This window comes from Heteronotia binoei, chromosome 1 (assembly GCF_032191835.1).
Source record: "Heteronotia binoei isolate CCM8104 ecotype False Entrance Well chromosome 1, APGP_CSIRO_Hbin_v1, whole genome shotgun sequence".
Classification (NCBI taxonomy): Eukaryota; Metazoa; Chordata; class Lepidosauria; order Squamata; family Gekkonidae; genus Heteronotia; species Heteronotia binoei.
The window spans coordinates 246141883-246160332 of NC_083223.1; the positions used below are offsets into that span (position 1 = coordinate 246141883).

The window sequence follows — 18450 nt, forward strand, 5'->3', positions numbered from 1 at the left end:
CGGTCTTGGGAGCCTGTGGACAATCTTCATGCCCCGGACTTGGTGCAACAGTTCCACAACGACCACCCCGACCTCCCAGGTCCCTCGACGGAGGGGGGCCCTTGGGGGGGAATAGTCTCATGGGTGCTGGGGACCCTGCAGAGGAAGACGAGTCTGCCAAGGAAACTGTACCCCTGCCACCTGCACCAGTACCCCTGCCTCCTGCTGAAGAAGATCCCAGCCCCCCTACCTCGCCCTCTCGGGTGGCTCGTGTGCGTGACCGCCTCCGTCAGGACCTCAGGGATCGGAGGAGGGCGGCACGCTCACAAGCAAGACGCTCCCTGAGTCCTGAGTTTTGAGAGGATTCTGGCCCTCCTAAGAGCAAGGATGCTTGAGTTGTAACAGGATCCTGGCTGCCTCCCAGAGCCAGCAATTAGCCCAAATGGGCAACAGCCAGCAGAGGGCTATATAGCTGTGGGCTTTGGGAGGAGGCTTTGTGGAAGCAACTAGTCATCTCCCTGACGTTCTAGCATCCACTCCTGCTTGACTTTGGTTCCTGACTCCCTGACTTTGGCTTTTGACTTCTGGACTCCCTGACCTCAGCTTCTGTACCTCGGACCTGCGATACTTGCACAGCGATTTGGATTTGGCACCTCGGACACTCCTGCTTGCTGGCTACAGACCTCGGCCTGCCTCTGGACTTTGCCCGACCCGGCCCCAGCTGTGACATGTTCATTGTTGGTCCCAAATGGGGATTTTTGCCCTTTAGGTCCCGCTACCTCTGCCCTTTAGGGTTCAATGGCCCATTGGTACTAATTAGGAGAAGTATTTGGCAATGACAGGTGATTTCTTATGTAACGGGGGGGGGGGGGTTGGGGCTTCCTAGCCAAAAGATGACGAATCTGGCTTTCTGGATTCTGATTGGATAGAAGGAAAGGGGTGCTTTCTGGATTCTGATTGGACAGAAAGGGAAAGGGTGGATGCTATGGAAAAGGTATAATTGGGCTTACCAGGGAGGGTTGGTTAGTCATTTAGCTAGTTAACAGTGAGTTTAAGAGAAGCCTCCTGGGAAGCAAGACCCCTCCATACTTCTGCATAGACAACAACCCGAAGCCATAGGAGAGGTGAGGACGAAATGCTTTTTGCTGTCTTTACTATGGCTTTGCTTTTACTAAATGTTATAGGCTAAGGAACTTGAGCATAGGAAAGACTATAACCATGTAACTAAGAAGCTGTGTAACCATGGGTCATGTAACCACACACACACACACCCATGAGTCCATGTAGTCATTTAATCATGTAATCTTGTCAGAATGCTGCAGTAACTAAGATTTAAATAAATTTCCAATATATATTTTAGAACCTGAAGACTGGTGTCTTTGTCCCTGAGGGGTGTTCTTCCCAGAGTATCCAAATAAAGATCCCCTTTTATTATATAGGGACAGACCCCTGTATACTTTATCTGTTAACTGATGAATCTAGTTGATTCATCCTTGAAAGGCAGACTGAAGAGATATTTGTTTTAGGGCTGTGCATTCAGTATAACCCGAGCAGGAAAAAATACCAGGAAAATACCTCACTGGTATTTTGGGGGAATTTGTTAAGCCCAATACAGATCAGAGAATATTGAGAAACTTAGGGCACTTTGACTCTTAAAAGCTTATACCCCAAATTCTTGTTGCTTTCTAAGGTGCTGCTAGACTTGAAACTAGCTGTACTTCCTCACTGTGCTCTGACCTGGATGGCCTTGCCAGCCCAAGCTTGTCAGCTCTTGGAAGCTGAGCAGGATTAGCCCTGGTTCTTGCAGGCAATGGTGAAACTACCTTGATGGCACTATATATATATATATATATATATATATATATATATATATATACACACACATATACACACACACACACACACATACACCTCTTTACTGTGTTGTCTGTTTATGTTTTTACTGAGTTGTGTATTTTATGTATACTTTTAAAAAATGTTACTTCACTCTTGAAACATTTTAATATTTCCCACATTGGAGACCCTATTTGGGTGGAAGAGCAGCACAGAAATGTTTTAAGTAAATAAAATAAATACATCTCTTCCCCTCCATTTTTTTTTAAATTGCTTTCAGGTGATGGTGAAAGATTTCAGTGTAACTTAAAATCTTGCACACTGCCAAAAAACCACTGTCCTATACTTTTCCTGACCTCATGAAACATGGCAAACCAGTTAACCATTCTTCCCTTTCTCCACTCCTTAGAAGACTATGGATTCTTTACAATGTTCTGCAAGTGATCTTTCCTTTTCTCCTCCTTTAACAATCCATACTAAATTGTAAAGAGTGCAGTAGCACCTCTAAGACTAACAAACTTTATCGTAGCATAAGCTTTCGAAAAACACAGCTCTCTTCGTCAGATGCATCTGACGGAAAGCTGTTTTTCTCAAAAGCTTATGTTACAATAACATTTGTTAGTCTTAAAGGTGCTACTGGACTGGACTGTTTTGCAGCAACAGGCTAGCACAGCTAATTCCTCTGGATCTAATCCAAACTAAGACATCCGTTCCATTTAAAATTAGTGACTGACAAAAATCCCTATTTGAACCGTATCTGAGCTGGCTCGGCAGCACAAAGTGACAATATAAAACCTAAGGAAACCCCCGGTTCCAAAACCCAGATGCTGCAAAGCAGACATCAATCACCAGGTAAAGTTCTGTTTTCCCAGCATAAAAAAAGAAAAACGGAGAGAGAGCTGCACGGGTCGCACTTCCGCCTGCCATTATGCAGGAGTGACGTTCCTGTTCCTCTGCGCACACCAGGAAGAAAATCGAACCAAGTGGGCAGCCGTGTTGGTCTGAAGAAATTGAACAAAGCAGCAGTCAAGTTGCACCTTTAAGACCAACAAAGTTTTATTCAGAACGTAAGCTTTCGTGTGCTAAAAGCACACTTCTTCAGACGAAAGGATCAGGTCTGAAGAAATGTGCTTTTAGCACACGAAAGCTTACGTTCTGAATAAAACTTTGTTGGTCTTAAAGGTGCAATTTGACTCCTAGGAAGAAAATCCTAATTTGGTCTGGATTACCGCAGCCTGCGATCCTGCAAACCAGCCATTTTGCACCGTGACCTGAAACAAAAATCACGCGCTCTCTTTAACAGCCTTTCCTAAACTGACAGTTTTGGGAGTCGCCGTCTGCTGTCAGCTGACCGGCTCCGGTCATATGACCGCGTCTTCCTTTCACCTAAGAGGAAAAGCCGTGAGTAATAACTGAGCGCGGTAGTGGTCATTGGAGAGGTTTGGTTGGTAAGCGGCGAGTATGGCCTGGACCAAGTACCAGTTCTTCCTGGCTGGCCTGATGCTCATCACAGGCTCCATCAACACCCTTTCTGCTAAGTAAGTGGGTGAAGGGCGGGGGCTTGCGGTCTGATTTCCAAACTGTAGGAAGGGGTACGTTCCGGGACCAGCGGGCAGCTGTAGTAGAAAACCCCCTTTCTGCCTGGTATCCAGTAGAGGAGCCTTGAAAGGGGCGGCCCTACAAAATAGGGTGCAAACAGGGAGAGTTGGAGGATGGTTTGTGTTTAGCCACGAGACGGGGGGGTTGTTGCAGACCACCTTCCTAGCATTTTGGATTGGGGAGAGAGTGGAGAAGTACCTGAATGCAGACTTGCATAACTCCAACCAAGAATCTTGTTGTCGTAGTCAAAAAAACTAACAAGATTTAGTGTGATTCCAGTGGCACTTTTTAAGACCAACTAAGTGTGACATCCGCTGTGATGAGCCAGGATCAAGTGGTCACTGAATTGAGTGAGGAGGAAAGCTAGTTGCTCTAAATACCTGTGTCTTCCTGTTCCTTTTCATCCCATTCATTTTCTGTTGGATTGGGGAGGAGAAATTAGATCTGGAGGAAATGGGGGGGGGGGTGGCACCTCCACTTCAATCATTCCTGGGGAACTGAGAAAACAGTGTCCATCTTCATTTGTTGTTATTCTTTTTGTCATTGTTTGCTTCACTGATTGTGTATTTAAGTCGTTGCAAATATGGGAGCATCTGTGGTGTGGGAATCTCTGGACTGGGGCATGAGAAGATAACAATACTGTTGAGTGCCTTAGTTGCTGTCTCCCTGGCTGCTGTATTTAGTCATTAGATTCTAGAAGGGTTCTGGTGGACCAGCTTGCAAAATGTTTTCTGAACTTCAGAAGAGTAGAGAGGAAATGGATAGCTGGAGCACATTTATCTAAAAAGAGTAGTAGTACATATCCAACTTCTTGTTACTGCGTTTAATGAGGCCTCTTATTATCCCTTCTGGTAGGATGATGCATTTTAAGATACTTCCTTGGAATTAGGCTATAGACAGAAAGATACATATCTCTTACTGTCAGATGTCTTGCCAGAGGAACTGTTTCTTTTCTTCTGCTTGCCCTGTGTTTCTTGTTCATTGCCCAGGGCTATATTTGGTGAGAGTCAAGGCTGGCTTTGCAAACTTCTTGGTGGTGATGAAGTGTGGTAGTCTTGTAGTTTTTTTGTTTTGACTACTTATTGCTTTATGGGCCTTCTAAACAACACATTGCCTCCCTAGTATAGAGAGCACTCTTTACAAATAAAACATATGTCTGCGTGGTATTTTGGATGGAGTGTATAATCATGAAGACTGTTAATGTTTGCAAATTAAAAGCCAAGTCTCTATATCTCATTGTTCTAGAGGTCCTCAAAATATGCAAATTGTGCTTATAAAAGCCTCCAAAATCTAGGTAGTGGGGCTCCTATTTCTTAAATGCCTTCTTGTGGGTTCTCTGGATTGTTCCTTCTATCCACAGCTTTGTCTCTGATGCTTGTGATAAGTGAACACAAAGGTGGTACTTCTGTGCCTCTTGGATCCTAGGGCAATGTTGATCTTTCCATTCCTTCAAAGAGAACTCTGAGTAAACTTAGTTTTCTCATGGCTCCTTCTTACAAAATCCAGGACTGACTAAGCAAATATCCTGACATCTGCATTGTTGGTGGCATTTCAGATGAGGTCACCAGTGCCCTGACATTCTGCTGGCTTGGCTTAAAAAATGCTAACAGGGCTGTCTCTAGAACCTTTTGCCTACTTTGTGTACCACAGTGTACTTTATGTAGCTGTGACACAGCCCCTTGAGTATGAGAGATCAGTCAGCCCTATCAATGGACTGTCTAGAGTTAGGCATGAGTAAAACATCAGCCCACCCATGTCTAGGTTGAAGTGCCTTTTTAGACTGTGAGAAGGGGAGGCTCACATGACTGAATGCTCTTCCTATATAACAGAATTCCTTCTGTGTATAGGTAATCCTTTTGCCTGCACTCTGTTTCTTTATATGGAGGAGCACTAAGTCATGAACACCCCACCTACAGTCTGTGGTGGCACAACCAAATACAGGTTGCCTACTTCATCTGCTGTTCATTAGATCTAGGCCAATAAAACTAGGACTCCTACTAGCATTACCCCCTTGTTATCCACATGTCTAGAATATGTAAGATTAATCCTCAATCCTCATCCATAGTGAAAGTGAGCTCACATACATCCCTTGTTACTATTGACTACTCCATTATTCCAAGTAACTAACAGTGGAATCCTAAGCATGTCTGCTCAGAATAATACTGAAATCTACTTAATTTAATACTGAAACCTACTCAATTTAATCCCATAAAAGAGTAAAAAGACATCTTAAAGTATAATTCTGAAATCACTTTTCTTTATTTACAATACAATATACATAAGTACCCCACTTTTCCCACCAAAGAGAACCCAAAGCAGTTTGCATTGTTCTTGTCTCTTCTCTCCTCACGACAATCCTGTGATGAAGATTAGGCTGAGAGTAAAGTGAGTGGCCCAAGGTAACCTAGCAAACTTTCATGGCAGAGCAGGATTTCAAATCTGGGTCTCCTGGATCCTAGTCCAACACTAACCACTATACATGATAGCTACCTAACAGTTCTCCCATCACTCTTTCATACCTATTGAGGCTGAGTGAGTGGGCATCAACGTGGCAGATGAGGTTCAATGTGGACAAGTGCAAAGTAATGCACATTGGGGCCAAAAATCCCAGCTACAAATACAAGTTGATGGGGTGCGAACTGGCAAAGACTGACCAAGAGAGAGATCTTGGGGTCATGGTAGATAACTCACTGAAAATGTCAAGACAGTGTGCGATTGCAATAAAAAAGGCCAACGCCATGCTGGGAATTATTAGGAAGGGAACTGAAAACAAATCAGCCAGTATCATAATGCCCCTGTATAAATAGATGGTGCGCTCTCATTTGGAATACTGTGTACAATTCTGGTCACTGCACCTCAAAAAGGATATTATAGCATTTGAAAAAGTCCAGAAAAGGGCAACTAGAATGATTAAAGATTTGGAACACTTTCCCTATGAAGAAAGGTTAAAATGCTTGGGGCTCTTTAGCTTGGAGAAACGTTGACTGCGGGGTGACATGATAGAGGTTTACAAAATTATGCATGGGATGGAGAAAGTAGAGAAAGAAGTACTTTTCTCCCTTTCTCACAATACAAGAACTCGTGGGCATTCAATGAAATTGTTGAGCTGTCAGGTTAGAATGGATAAAAGGAAGTACTTCTTCACCCAAAGGGTGATAAACATGTGGAATTCACTGCCACACGAGGTGGTGGCGGCTACAAGCATTGCCAGCTTCAAGAGGGGTTTGGATAGAAATATGGAGCAGAAGTCCATCAGTGGCTATTAACCACAGCATATTATTGGAACTGTCTGGGGCAATGATGCTCTGTATTCTTGGTGCTTGGGGGGGGCAAAGTGGAAGGGCTTCTAGCCCCACTTGTGAACCTCCTTTCTTTTTTGGCCACTATGTGACAGAGTGTTGCACTGGATGGGCCATTGGCCTGTTCCAACATGACCTCTTATGTTCTTTGTTGCATCTTGCTTCTGCCTGTATTCTCTAATATATGAAAATATCAGACAAATGCAGCATTGCCTAGAGTTACACTTTCTCCCAGCCAAGATGGTTTGAGCAGTCTCTGTTGTCTGTCTTGTTATGTGAAGCAGCAAACCTTGTCTTTGAACATGACACTTTTGGCAGAAATGAGTGGCAGCCCCAACATCTGATCTATGGGAGATGCAGCTCTTGTGCTTTGCTCTTTGTTACGCTGAGGTTTCTGGTTACACAAACCACAGAAAGCCTTGGCCTTATGTCAGCTGCAAGACTTTGCATTGTTTACTGCTGAGCACAGGGGGCAAGTCTGGACTGAGAAGCTGCAAAACAAAACATTAATTGAAAGGATGAGCAATGTTAGGGCAATTTGCAAACAGTTACAAAACCCTGTTGTAACTAAATGCAAAATGTAAAGGTTTGTCCATTCAGACTTTTAAAGATCCATGAAGCTTCTTTTAAAAAAAAAAAGTATGATATGGTCCTGAGGCTGTTCTAAGCTGCTCCTTCACTCTCTTGTGTTTGAAAAACAAAATGGAGGAAGGTGTTTGGGTACTGGATTATCTGTAAGATACCAACTTCCGTCCTTGCAAAGTGCTTTTGTGTGTGAGTTGGACTACAGAACATATGGAACATAAAGGATGCCCCTTTCTTTCAGGTGGGCTGACAAGCTGAGTGCACCAGGCTGCAATGGCACAGACACACACTACTTTGAGCATCCCTTCCTTCAGGTAAGGGCACCTGAATCCTAGCACTTCCACACCCTGCATCTGCGTCACTGTGACCTCGAGGCCTCTATCCTGCCTTGTTTTAGTGACTAAGTATCTTCCCTCACCTAGACTGAAGATTCTTTAGATTCTGCTTCCGCCAAATCTCATTCTCAGCCTTCAACATTACAAATACAGATGTGCTTATTTTTACATTATGTTTGCTTAGTTTGGAAAACCAGAGGTCAGGATTCAATGAAATTGGCCAACTCTTATATCAGATATTAGGCACTGGGCAAATGTAGGGTGGATTGTGTTATGAAAGGAGGAGCATGTCTGGATATGAGAAGACTTGCTTCCTCCTCCTGCAGCTTATATAGGATGTATGTCATCACCCAAGCTTTGCCCTTTGTTTTAACAGTGAGTTGGGACTCTGTGGGTCCATTTGGGATGCATGCCCATATAGTTCCCACTCTTTCTCTTGTTCATTATCCAGTCTAGCCCAGCCAGAAGATTCTAGCCTATGTGTGGAAGAAGCAATCAGGCTTGAAGCTCTTTGAACACAGTCTGAGCTCTTACAAGAGAAAGTTCTTTATTTACTGTAACAATGTTGGACTCTAGAGCACAAGTATACAGGGAAGAGTACATCATAGCAGTACAATGTGTTGTAGAACTAAGAAAATAAAACATGAGGCTAATCTAAGCTATACAGTTATAGGTGCTATTTTAGCATCCACTCCTTGGGATGGATACAAGCTCCACTGGTCGAGACAAAGTTCACTTTGTTTCTTCCCTTGTTCTCACACTTTACTTGAACATTCTGAATGGGGGTCCAGATCTTTTAATCCTTCCTGCCCTAGTTAGGTGTGGTTCTCTTTGCCCTTTCATGGATTGGAACCCCACATGGGTCACTCTGCACCTTTTTCTCCAATCTGTTCAGGATGCAGGTCTCAAACCTTTATGGTCCAACTGCTAGGAAGGGACACCTGTAGTGTCTCTTCCTAGCAGTTGGGCAAATGGTTAACTCCATGCAGTTTCTAGCCCTGCTTCTTATGGTTGGGGTCTGCTAGATGTAACTCAAGGCATCTCATTGGAAAGGCTCAAGTATTCCCCAAATGCTGCAGCATCTTGCAGACATTGGCTAGAAAACTTTCAAATAGTCCTTGCAGTCATGAGAGCTGGCAACTTAATTCTTTACAATAATGAAGCTGAGAGTGCTGTAAATCTCGAGAACCATACCTGTTGGTTTGGGGGGGTGTGTGAATTTGGCTACTTGGAGGCTGAACACCAGGTTGCACTTGACCCAGTTCATCTACAGTTCTCTCAGTGATTAGCAAGAAGTCTTTCTGGGGACAGGTATTGTAGAATGTGACTAGTGGATTGATTCCTACCAGCTTTTCCTCCCTCTCTCACTGTAGCTGCTGTCTTACATTGCTTATACCAAGCCGTGTCCCATGATCCTTGGCAGAGCCTTTTTGGTGGTTTTAACTGATGGCCAACCTGGTTGGATACAGCCCATTGTTTCTTAACTGCTTCTTTATGATCCAGAAATTCATAAGCCACCTTTGTTGTGTTCTAGGCAGTGGGCATGTTCCTGGGGGAGTTCTCCTGCCTGGCCGCTTTCTACCTCCTGCTCTGCAGTGACCGGCGGAAGCCAGAGCCCACCATGGCACCACCTCAGCCCTTTAACCCGCTGCTTTTCTTGCCCCCAGCACTCTGTGACATGACGGGGACCAGCCTGATGTATGTGGGTAAGTGAGGGGTTGGTCTTTATGAAGAAACTGTAGACTCCTGTGAGGATCACTATTAAGAACACAAGTCCTCCTCCCACTCTGTGCTCTTTCTTTCTTAAAGAGAAGAAATGTAGCCTTTCTAGCTTGAATTTATATCCTGACCCTCTAAGGAGCTCAGGGCAGAGTATGCAGACCTTCCCAACTCCATTTTATTCTCAAAACAACCTTGTGACGTAGGTTAAGCCAAGTCATCCTGTGAGCCTTGTGGCTTAGTGGGGATTTGAGCCCAAGTCAAAGTCTGCAATTCTGAAGTCTGAGCCTAGTCTGCCATTCTAACTGCTATTCCACACAAATGCTTTCACATTGGCAGGTGTACATTACCTGTTTTGTGGTGCTTGCTGAGACATGGCTACCAAATTTAATTACATCTCTGAGTTCAGTACTTATGTGAACAACTGTAAGATTAGAAATTCTGCTGAACCCTGACCTGACCTTACTAGTCCTAGTAAGCCTGATCTTGGAAGCTAAGCAGGACCAACCCTGACAAGGAATACCAGGACTGAGATGCAGAGGCAGGCATATGAAGCCACCTCTCTGAAAAACATTAGGTGTCACCGGATGTCATAAGAACATAAGAGAAGCCATGTTGGATCAGGCCAATGGCCCATCCAGTCCAACACTCTGTGTCACACAGTGACCAAAAAAAATTATCTGTCTGTCTCCAGTCTGTCTCTGTCTCTCTCTCTTCTATCCTCTATACATCCATCCTGTGGCTAATAGCCACTGATGGACCTCTGCTCCATATTTTTATCCAATCCCCTCTTGATGCTGGCTATGCTTGTAGCCGCCACCACCTCCTGTGGCAGTGAATTCCACGTGTTAATCACCCTTTGGGTGAAGAAGTACTTCCTTTTATCCGTTTTAACCTGACTGCTCAGCAATTTCATCGAATGCCCACGAGTTCTTGTATTTTGAGAAAGGGAGAAAAGTACTTCTTTCTCTACTTTCTCCATCCCATGCATTATCTTGTAAACCTCTGTCATGTCACCCCACAGGCGACGTTTCTCCAAGCTAAAGAGCGCCAAGCGTTTCAACCTTTCTTCATAGGGAAAGTGTTCCAACCCTTTAATCATTCTAGTTGCCCTTTTCTGGACTTTCTCCAATGCTATAATATCCTTTTTGAGGTGCGGCGACCAGAACTGCACACAGTACTCCAAATGAGACCACACCATCGATTTATACAGGGGCATTATGATAATGCATGGGATGGAGAAAGTAGAGAAAGAAGTACTTTTCTCCCTTTCTCACAATACAAGAACTCGTGAGCATTCGATGAAATTGCTGAGCAGTCAGGTTAAAATGGATAAAAGGAAGTACTTCTTCACCCAAAGGGTGATTAACATGTGGAATTCACTGCCACAGGAGGTGGTGGCGGCTACAAGCATAGCCAGCTTCAAGAGGGGATTGGATAAAAATATGGAGCAGAGGTCCATCAGTGGCTATTAGCCACAGTGTGTGTATATATATATATATAAAAAAATTTTGGTCAATGTGTGACACAGAGTGTTGGACTGGATGGGCCATTGGCCTGATCCAACATGGCTTTTCTTATGTTCTTATGTTCCTCTCCTATTACCATCACATCCCCCCACCCCAAATACTTGGAGTTTTCAGGATCATCTCCTTCCCCCAGCATGAGATTTAATTTTAAATGGAAGTTCAGATTTTCAAGAATCCATTTCAAAGACTATATTCCAACTGTACAATCACAGCTGTGTCATTTCCTAAATGAGGAGGGCCATATAATGAAAATGTACCCCCTTCGCTGAACCAGATTCCTCCTCCACTAATTCCCCCCCCCCCTTTTTCCCCTCCACACTCAGCTCTGAACATGACCAGTGCCTCCAGCTTTCAGATGCTGCGAGGGGCTGTGATCATCTTCACGGGGCTGCTCTCGGTGGCCTTTCTCAGGAGGAAGCTGGCCCTGAGCCAGTGGCTGGGTATCCTGGTGACCATCCTTGGGCTGGTGGTAGTCGGCCTGGCAGACCTGCTGAACAACAACGACCAGAAGCACAAGCTGAGTGAAGTCATCACAGGTAGCAGGGGTGGGCAGGGTCATGTCCTACAACGTGTGTTCCCTTTTGGACCTGTGCTCCTCCTTTCCTTCAGGGACTCATTTCTCCATCTTCTTTCAAGCCTCTTCCAAAGAAAGCTCCTCTGTATATTGTCCTTGCCCTCTTTCCCCCTTCTCCTCTTCCTCACAAATTCCAGTTCTAGTTGAATAATTCAGAACTTCAGCCTGCCTGGCTTCTGAAACCCCAGATAAACTGGATGTAGCTTTTGGGATGTTGTTTATCAAACCAAATATTCAAGATGATGCAGAAAACACAAATGTAGTTGTATATTTTGGTTTTAATACCATTTTGTTAGTTACAAAATGTTATGGTTTCGATTGGGCAGATGCATGAAGAATAAGTCTGTTAGCCATGGGAATTGTGAGGAAGCTTCTATGTTTGGAGGTATACACTTTGAATGCTGGTGGGAAGCTCTTGACTATTGTTGGCCCTTCATAGTAGCTGGCTGGCCTGTGTGAGACAGGATGCTGGACTAGAAAGAGAGCCCTAGTCTGATCCAGCAGGGCTCTTCTTATGTTATTGTTACAAAGGCAGTAGTCAACTAAGACCACAGTTCAGCAAGAGGCTGAGCTTGAAATGTGTTTAATAATAATAATAATAATAAAATTTTATTTATATCCCGCCCTCCCCACCTAGGCAGGCTCAGGGCGGCTAACAACATATTCATACAATAGTTATACAAAAACTTTTAAAACCAACATTATCTTAAAACCACTCTAATTCACATTTAACATAATTTAACATAATTTAACCGTGACAGTGGTATTCCTGGTGCTATTTTGTCAGCATAATGGCGAAGATCACTGAGGCAGAAGTCACTTAGGCGGATCCATCAATTCAGCGATCCTTAATCAGCAGTCCGCAAAGGCCAACCTAAAAAGGATGATCTTGCAGGCCCTGCGGAATTGGTCAAGACTCCGCAGGGCCCGCACCTCTTCCGGGAGCTGGTTCCATAGGCATGGAGCTGCAATGGAGAAGGCCCATGCGCGGGTGTTCTGCAGTTTGGCCTCTTTTGGCCCAGGGATAGTCAGCTTGTTCTTCCCAGCTGACCTCAGTGTTCTCTGGGGCTCGTATGGGGAAAGACAGTCCCTCAGGTAGGCAGGTCCTTGACCATATAGGGCTTTAAAGGTAATAACCAGCACTTTGTAGCGAACCCGGTATGTAACTGGCAGCCAGTGCAGTTCGTGCAGCCCTGGCTGTATGTGCTCCCACTTCGGGAGTCCTAGTAGCAGCCTAGCCGCCGCATTCTGCACCAGCTGCAGCTTTCGGGTTCGACGCAGAGGCAGCCCCATGTAGAGGGCATTACAGTAGTCCAATCTTGAGGTGACCATCGCATGAATCACTGTTGCTAGGTCCCGACGCTCCAACTTGGCAGTGGCTGCTATCTGGGCCTCCATTGATAATGAAGGCCCTAGTAGAATTCCCAGGCTCTTGACTTGGCGCGCTGCTTTCAGCGGCGCACCATCAAAAACCGGGAGAGGTATTTCCCTCCCTAGAGCGCCGCGGCCCACGCAAAGGACCTCTGTCTTCGTCGGGTTTTTAAGAGGTGGATGTACCACAGCCCAGGAATCAAGATTACAAGAGAAGGTAGAGAAAGGAGTATTTTTCTCCCTTTCTCACAATACAAGAGCTCATGGACACTCAATGAAATTGCTGAGCAGTAAGGTTAGAATGGATAAAAGGAAGTAATTCTTCACCCAAAGGGTAATTAACACATGGAATTCACTGCCACAGGAGGTGGTGGCAGCTGCAAGCTTAGACAGCTTCAAGAGGGGATTGGATAAACATATGGAGCACTATTAGCCACAGTGTATCATTGGAACTCTCTGTCTGAGGTAGTGATACTCTGTATTCTTGGTGCTTGGGGGGGGGGGCAACAGTGGCAGGGCTTCTGGTGTCCTGGCCTCACTGATGGATCTCCTGATGGCAGCTAGGTTTTTTGGCCACTGTGTGACACAGAGTGTTGGACTGGATGGGCCATTGGCCTGATCCAACATGGCTTCTCTTATGTTCTTAACCATCTCTGAGAAGAGCTCTATATTTGGTCGCACACTGATTTAACATATGGATGGTATCTCTGAGAGACTGCATTTGCAGCAAAGCCTGAGGACCATGAGGAAGCACTTCTGATATTTCTGAAAATAATTGGGTAATCCCAGATTACCACACATGTTCCCTTTTTTCCTAGCATTAATACTTGGAAACACCCAGTGAAATTTACTGTTCTCAAGCTGACTATGCTTACAGCCACTGCCACTTCTTGCAGCAGTGAATTCTACATATTAATTACTCTCTGGGAGAAGAAAACACAGTGGCAGCTTTATTATGTTTTGCACATTACAACTCTGCCCGTTCGTACTCATTTGCAGTTATGTCATGGGGCAGCAGCACAGACAGGTGTGCTAGTGAGGATAAATGGGCAGAGTTGTAATATGCAAAACATGCTATGAATAAAAGGGGGAAGGGAGAGTCTTTCTTCCAACATTCTTTCTTTGTTCTGGCCATTCTGCCTAAGCCACTAAGCCATGTCTTGACTGTAAATATCAACCAGTTTCATATTTGTTCAAGTGTCATAATCCCTGAACAGTAGTCAGTTCAATTCAGGTGATAATGCTGCTTCCAGTTATTCCTGATACCTACGGGCAGGCTGTGGATTCCTTCTGAAATTACCAACTTCTCTCCTTCCTGCAGGGGACCTTCTCATCATCCTGGCTCAGGTAATTGTTGCCATCCAGATGGTGCTGGAGGAGAAGTTTGTCTACAAGCATGATGTTCACCCTCTGCGGGCTGTTGGCACTGAAGGTAGGTTGGGGAAAGGGTGTCAGAGAGATCCAAGGATCCTGCTATTTTATGTGAGGGTTTCTGTCCTTGTCTTTTCTAATCGTTTCTTAGATATTTGGTCTCAAGTGACACTCTGGTGATCTGTAGAGTATCTTAATCTCTTCTGCTTCCAAGAATGAGATGGGGGAAGGGGTGACTGTTGTGTTGCTGAACAGTGAAATGTTTGCCTTGTTTGGTGTAGTGGTTAAGTGCGGGACTCTTATCTGGGAGAAAGGTGTTTGATTCCCTACTCCTCCACATGCACCTGCTGAGGTGACCTTGGGTCAGCCACAAGTTCTCTCAAAGCTGTTCTGCTCAAGAGCAGTTTCTGTCAGAGCTCTCTCAGCCCCACCACCTTCACAGGGTGTTTGTTGTGGGGAGAGGAAGGGAAAGGAGATCGTAAGATTTTCTGAGATTCTTTTGGGTAGTGAAGGACAAAGTATAAATCTAATCTCTTCTTCTTTATGAGGGGATTATCTCTTTTTCTATTGTTCTTAAAATACCATCTTCTTTTGAAGTTTCACATTTATTAAACCATTTGTGCATTTAAACAGTTGGCTGACTGCTAGCAAGCCTGAGTCTCTAGGCAGTGATAGTGTGGAGTGGACAAAGCCCAAGTTCTTCACAAACTTTGGTTTCTCCCTCTTCTTCTCTTCAGGCTTCTTCGGATTTGTCATCCTTTCCCTGCTCTTGGTGCCCATGTACTACATCCCAGGGGGCAGCTTCAGTGGCAACCCACGGAAAGTGCTCGAAGATGCTATTGACGCCTTCTGTCAGATTGGCCACACACCCCTCATTGTTGTGGCCCTGCTGGGCAACATCAGCAGCATCGCCTTTTTCAACTTTGCCGGCATTAGTGTCACCAAGGAGATCAGTGCCACCACCCGGATGGTGCTCGACAGCTTACGCACTGTGGTCATTTGGGCAGTCAGCTTAGCTGTTGGCTGGGAGATCTTCCATGGACTACAGATCCTGGGGTTCATCATCCTCCTAGTTGGTGCTGCTCTCTATAATGGTCTGCACCAGCCACTCCTTGCCCGCCTGCCCTGGGGGAGGGCACCAGCAGATGCCCCTGGCACAGATGCAGACAGAGAGGGCCTCTTGGCTGCAGATGGGGCTTCCGTTAATGGAGATAGCTGATAGCAATGGAACCCTTACAGCGCTGGAACTTTGCTGAACTTCTGTCAAACGGATTAGCCAGTATTGCTGGGCCATGCAGGCTTGGAACATCAAACTGGTCATGAGACTGACTTGGTACATTTGGATATGCCTTACTTTGGATCAACATTTCACCTTTAATGTGATGGTGTCACTGCACCATCTGGCCATTGTGTTCATTTTGGTCCTTTGCCGTTTCCTTAGCAACCAAAGGCAGTGCCTTTGCTGCTTAGGATTCCAGAAGCAGATAGAAGCTACCTTTTATTTTTTCTAGGTGGTTGCTTCTAGGCCACCCACGTGGAATCATAACTCCTAGGCAGATGCCCATTGTTTAGTGTGGGTTGATCAGTAGGTTCAGTAAGCCTTCATATTCACCCCCTAATGTAACATCAATGTAACATTAATAGTCCTTTAACATAAAAATTACCTGGGTTTTTTCTGCTGAACAGAATCTATCTTCCTGTTATCTCCCTAGGAGGAGAGGTTAAAGATGCTTAGAGAAATCCATGCTGTATTCATGTAGGAGTTAATTCATAACAGTGATCTCTCCTCTGCAACAGCTTTTTTTCTGATATCTTCTCTGATTCAACAACGTAGACACCACAATTGTAACTTCACAGCCCTGCTGGTTTCTTTAATCCTTTCTCACCAGCAAGTTTCTCCTTCAGTCTGTTCCTCTTGGCAGAAAATTCCTGAAAAAAAGGAGTGAGAATCTGGCTTTTAGGTCCCCAGTTCCCACGACACCTGATTTAAAATGAGGCTATACTTCAGAGTCTGAATTTGTACCTTTCAACACTTGTACCAATGACATAATGAGTACTCATGCACAATTTAAGAAATGTGACCCAGTCTCTTCTGCCTCATGGGGAGACACCTTGATGTAGGCACCTCAGGATGATACCACTTCATCTGGAGGCCCTGTATAGTCAGTTATGGGGGACTTTTTGTCCCTAGCGATCCTCCAGTTGCAATCTGGGGCAGGGTGAGTGAATGCTACAACTACCATAAGGAACCAAAGAGCATTTTAGTATCTGCTTTTTAATTTTTATTTTATTTTGAAAGACCAGATGTTAAATGCTCACATTGCAAGGTTGAAGGAGTCCTCTCAGGGAGAGCCAGTTTGGTGTAGTGGTTAAGTGTGCAGACTCTTATCTGGGATAACTGGGTTTGATTCCCCACGCCTGCACCTGCTGGAATGGCCGTGGGTCAGCCATAGCTATTGCAGGAGTTGTCCTTGAAAGGGCAGCTGCTGTGAGAGCTCTCTCAGCCCCACCCACCTCACAGGTTGTCTGTTGTGGGGAGAGAAGATATAGGAAATTGTAAGCCGCTCTGAGTCTCTGATTCAGAGAGAATGGTGGGGTATAAATCTGCAGTCGTCTTCTTCTTTAGAAGCTTGAATGCAGGTTGGACCCTTGAAATTCAGCCTCACAGAGGGTGAAAAGTTTATTATATAATGCCATTCAATCCCACTTTGTTGCCACTGTAGCCTCTGTCTACAAACGTTAGCAGTAGAAAAGAGCAAGAGTCTAGTAGCATCGTAAAGAGTAACAAAATTTGTGATAGGGTATGAACTTTCATGAGTCACTGCTTACTTCTTACTCTTTTCTGCTGCTACAGACAGACTAATGTTACCCATGAAGGCAGACCTGCTGTTAACACACAGTTTTGGCAGCAAGCATCAGTGTAAGGGAGGGATCCTGGCAAGCTGTTGCCTCTTGCATGTTATGAGGCCTCTCTGTTGGGGACCTCAGCTGAACCGAACATGTTCCTTGTCTTTATCTCAGTGTGTCCAAAATGATGCCATAGAAGCAGCTGAGCTAAACTGGACAGTGAAACTGTCTTTGACAAATTATTTTGTTTGGGAGAGGGGGTTGCAGGAGGTGTTGGGATTTTTTTATTTGGTGCTGACAAACTACTGAGCCTATCAGGGTACAGAGGAGAAGGATGGGTACTTTCTTGTCCTTAGAATACTAACAAGCATTTTTTTGTAAGCAATAAACACCGCCTCATTGGAGATCTGTCCTTCTATAAATAGGTGAACTTTTCATTCAAATATTTGACCTCAGAGCTCTCCTTCATTCACTTTGGAACTTTGTAAGAAGTCTAAATGGCGCCCAGGAAAGGGACAACTGGAGTAGAAGGTGGGGGAGGGAAGGGGAGGGTTCCTATCCTATGGAAAATGCATGGCTAAATTTGAGGCACATATGGGTATGCCAGGCTGAGGGACTGGCAATGATACAGGTTTTTTCAGAAAAATTGAACTGAAAAGTTTTCCAATTCAGAATTAAATAATGAGAAATCATATACAAGCCTGGACCATGTATAAGCACCGGGGTTTATCCACGTTTCGTACCCCACATTTAGCCCATCTAACATGACTGATTTGTGGCCCAATGGCCCTGATAACTAAACAGACTACATGTGGGGTAGAATTTTTTCCAATGCTATATTCTGTGGAAAAATTTTTGCTGCAAGTCAGGGAGAGCTGATATTTATAAGCATGGGAGGGGGATGAAATTATGAAAGGATATAAACAATAGGGTCAAAGAACCAGGAAATACAAGGAAACATATAATTATGAGAATAAGAAAAATACAAAGACCACTCACATAAGTGGTAACTGGCATTCCCTTTCGTAAGACTTGGGAGTTGTTAAGAGTCCAGTATGGAATTGCTAAATTGGTATGTACCAGGAAATTTGGTGCCATCCCTGGGGAGATTAATAGTGGATTCATCAGAACAAGGTTTGAGTCCAGTGGCACCTTTAAGACCAAAGTTTAATTCAAATTCCAACCTTGTTCTTCAGTTTCAGAGGGTAGCCATGTTTGTTTTTAGTAGAGCTAAATTAGAGTCCGGTGGTACCTTAGAGACCAACAAGATTTTGGCGATATACTCTTTCAACAATCAGAGTTCTCTTTGTCAGATCACTGCTTTGGATGATTCAGTAATTACAGATGTTAAATAGTTTATCAGAACTAGTCAAGAGTGTCAATTTTGAGTGGTCTGTAGTTCTCTTGGC

At 44.6% G+C, this 18450-nt stretch overlaps 1 protein-coding gene across 1 annotated transcript; it reads left to right on the forward strand.

The window, feature by feature from the left end:
* The first annotated feature begins 3156 nt into the window (after nucleotides 1–3156).
* Nucleotides 3157–15877, forward strand: SLC35F6 (solute carrier family 35 member F6). Its single transcript, XM_060250610.1, has 6 exons — nucleotides 3157–3350; nucleotides 7537–7609; nucleotides 9165–9336; nucleotides 11202–11414; nucleotides 14145–14255; nucleotides 14932–15877. Exons 1-6 carry the CDS (start codon nucleotides 3274–3276, stop codon nucleotides 15411–15413), a joined length of 1128 nt encoding a protein of 375 aa, XP_060106593.1. The 5' UTR covers nucleotides 3157–3273; the 3' UTR covers nucleotides 15414–15877.
* Nucleotides 15878–18450: the final 2573 nt, after the last annotated feature.

Excerpts from the sequence above, each read along its gene's own strand:
- SLC35F6 (XM_060250610.1), top strand. The coding sequence starts at position 3,274 with ATGGCCTGGACCAAGTACCAGTTCTTCCTGGCTGGCCTGATGCTCATC. Across the intron at positions 9,337-11,201 it reads GACCAGCCTGATGTATGTGG|CTCTGAACATGACCAGTGCC; the intron begins GTAAGTGAGGGG and ends CTCCACACTCAG. Across the intron at positions 11,415-14,144 it reads GCTGAGTGAAGTCATCACAG|GGGACCTTCTCATCATCCTG; the intron begins GTAGCAGGGGTG and ends TCCTTCCTGCAG.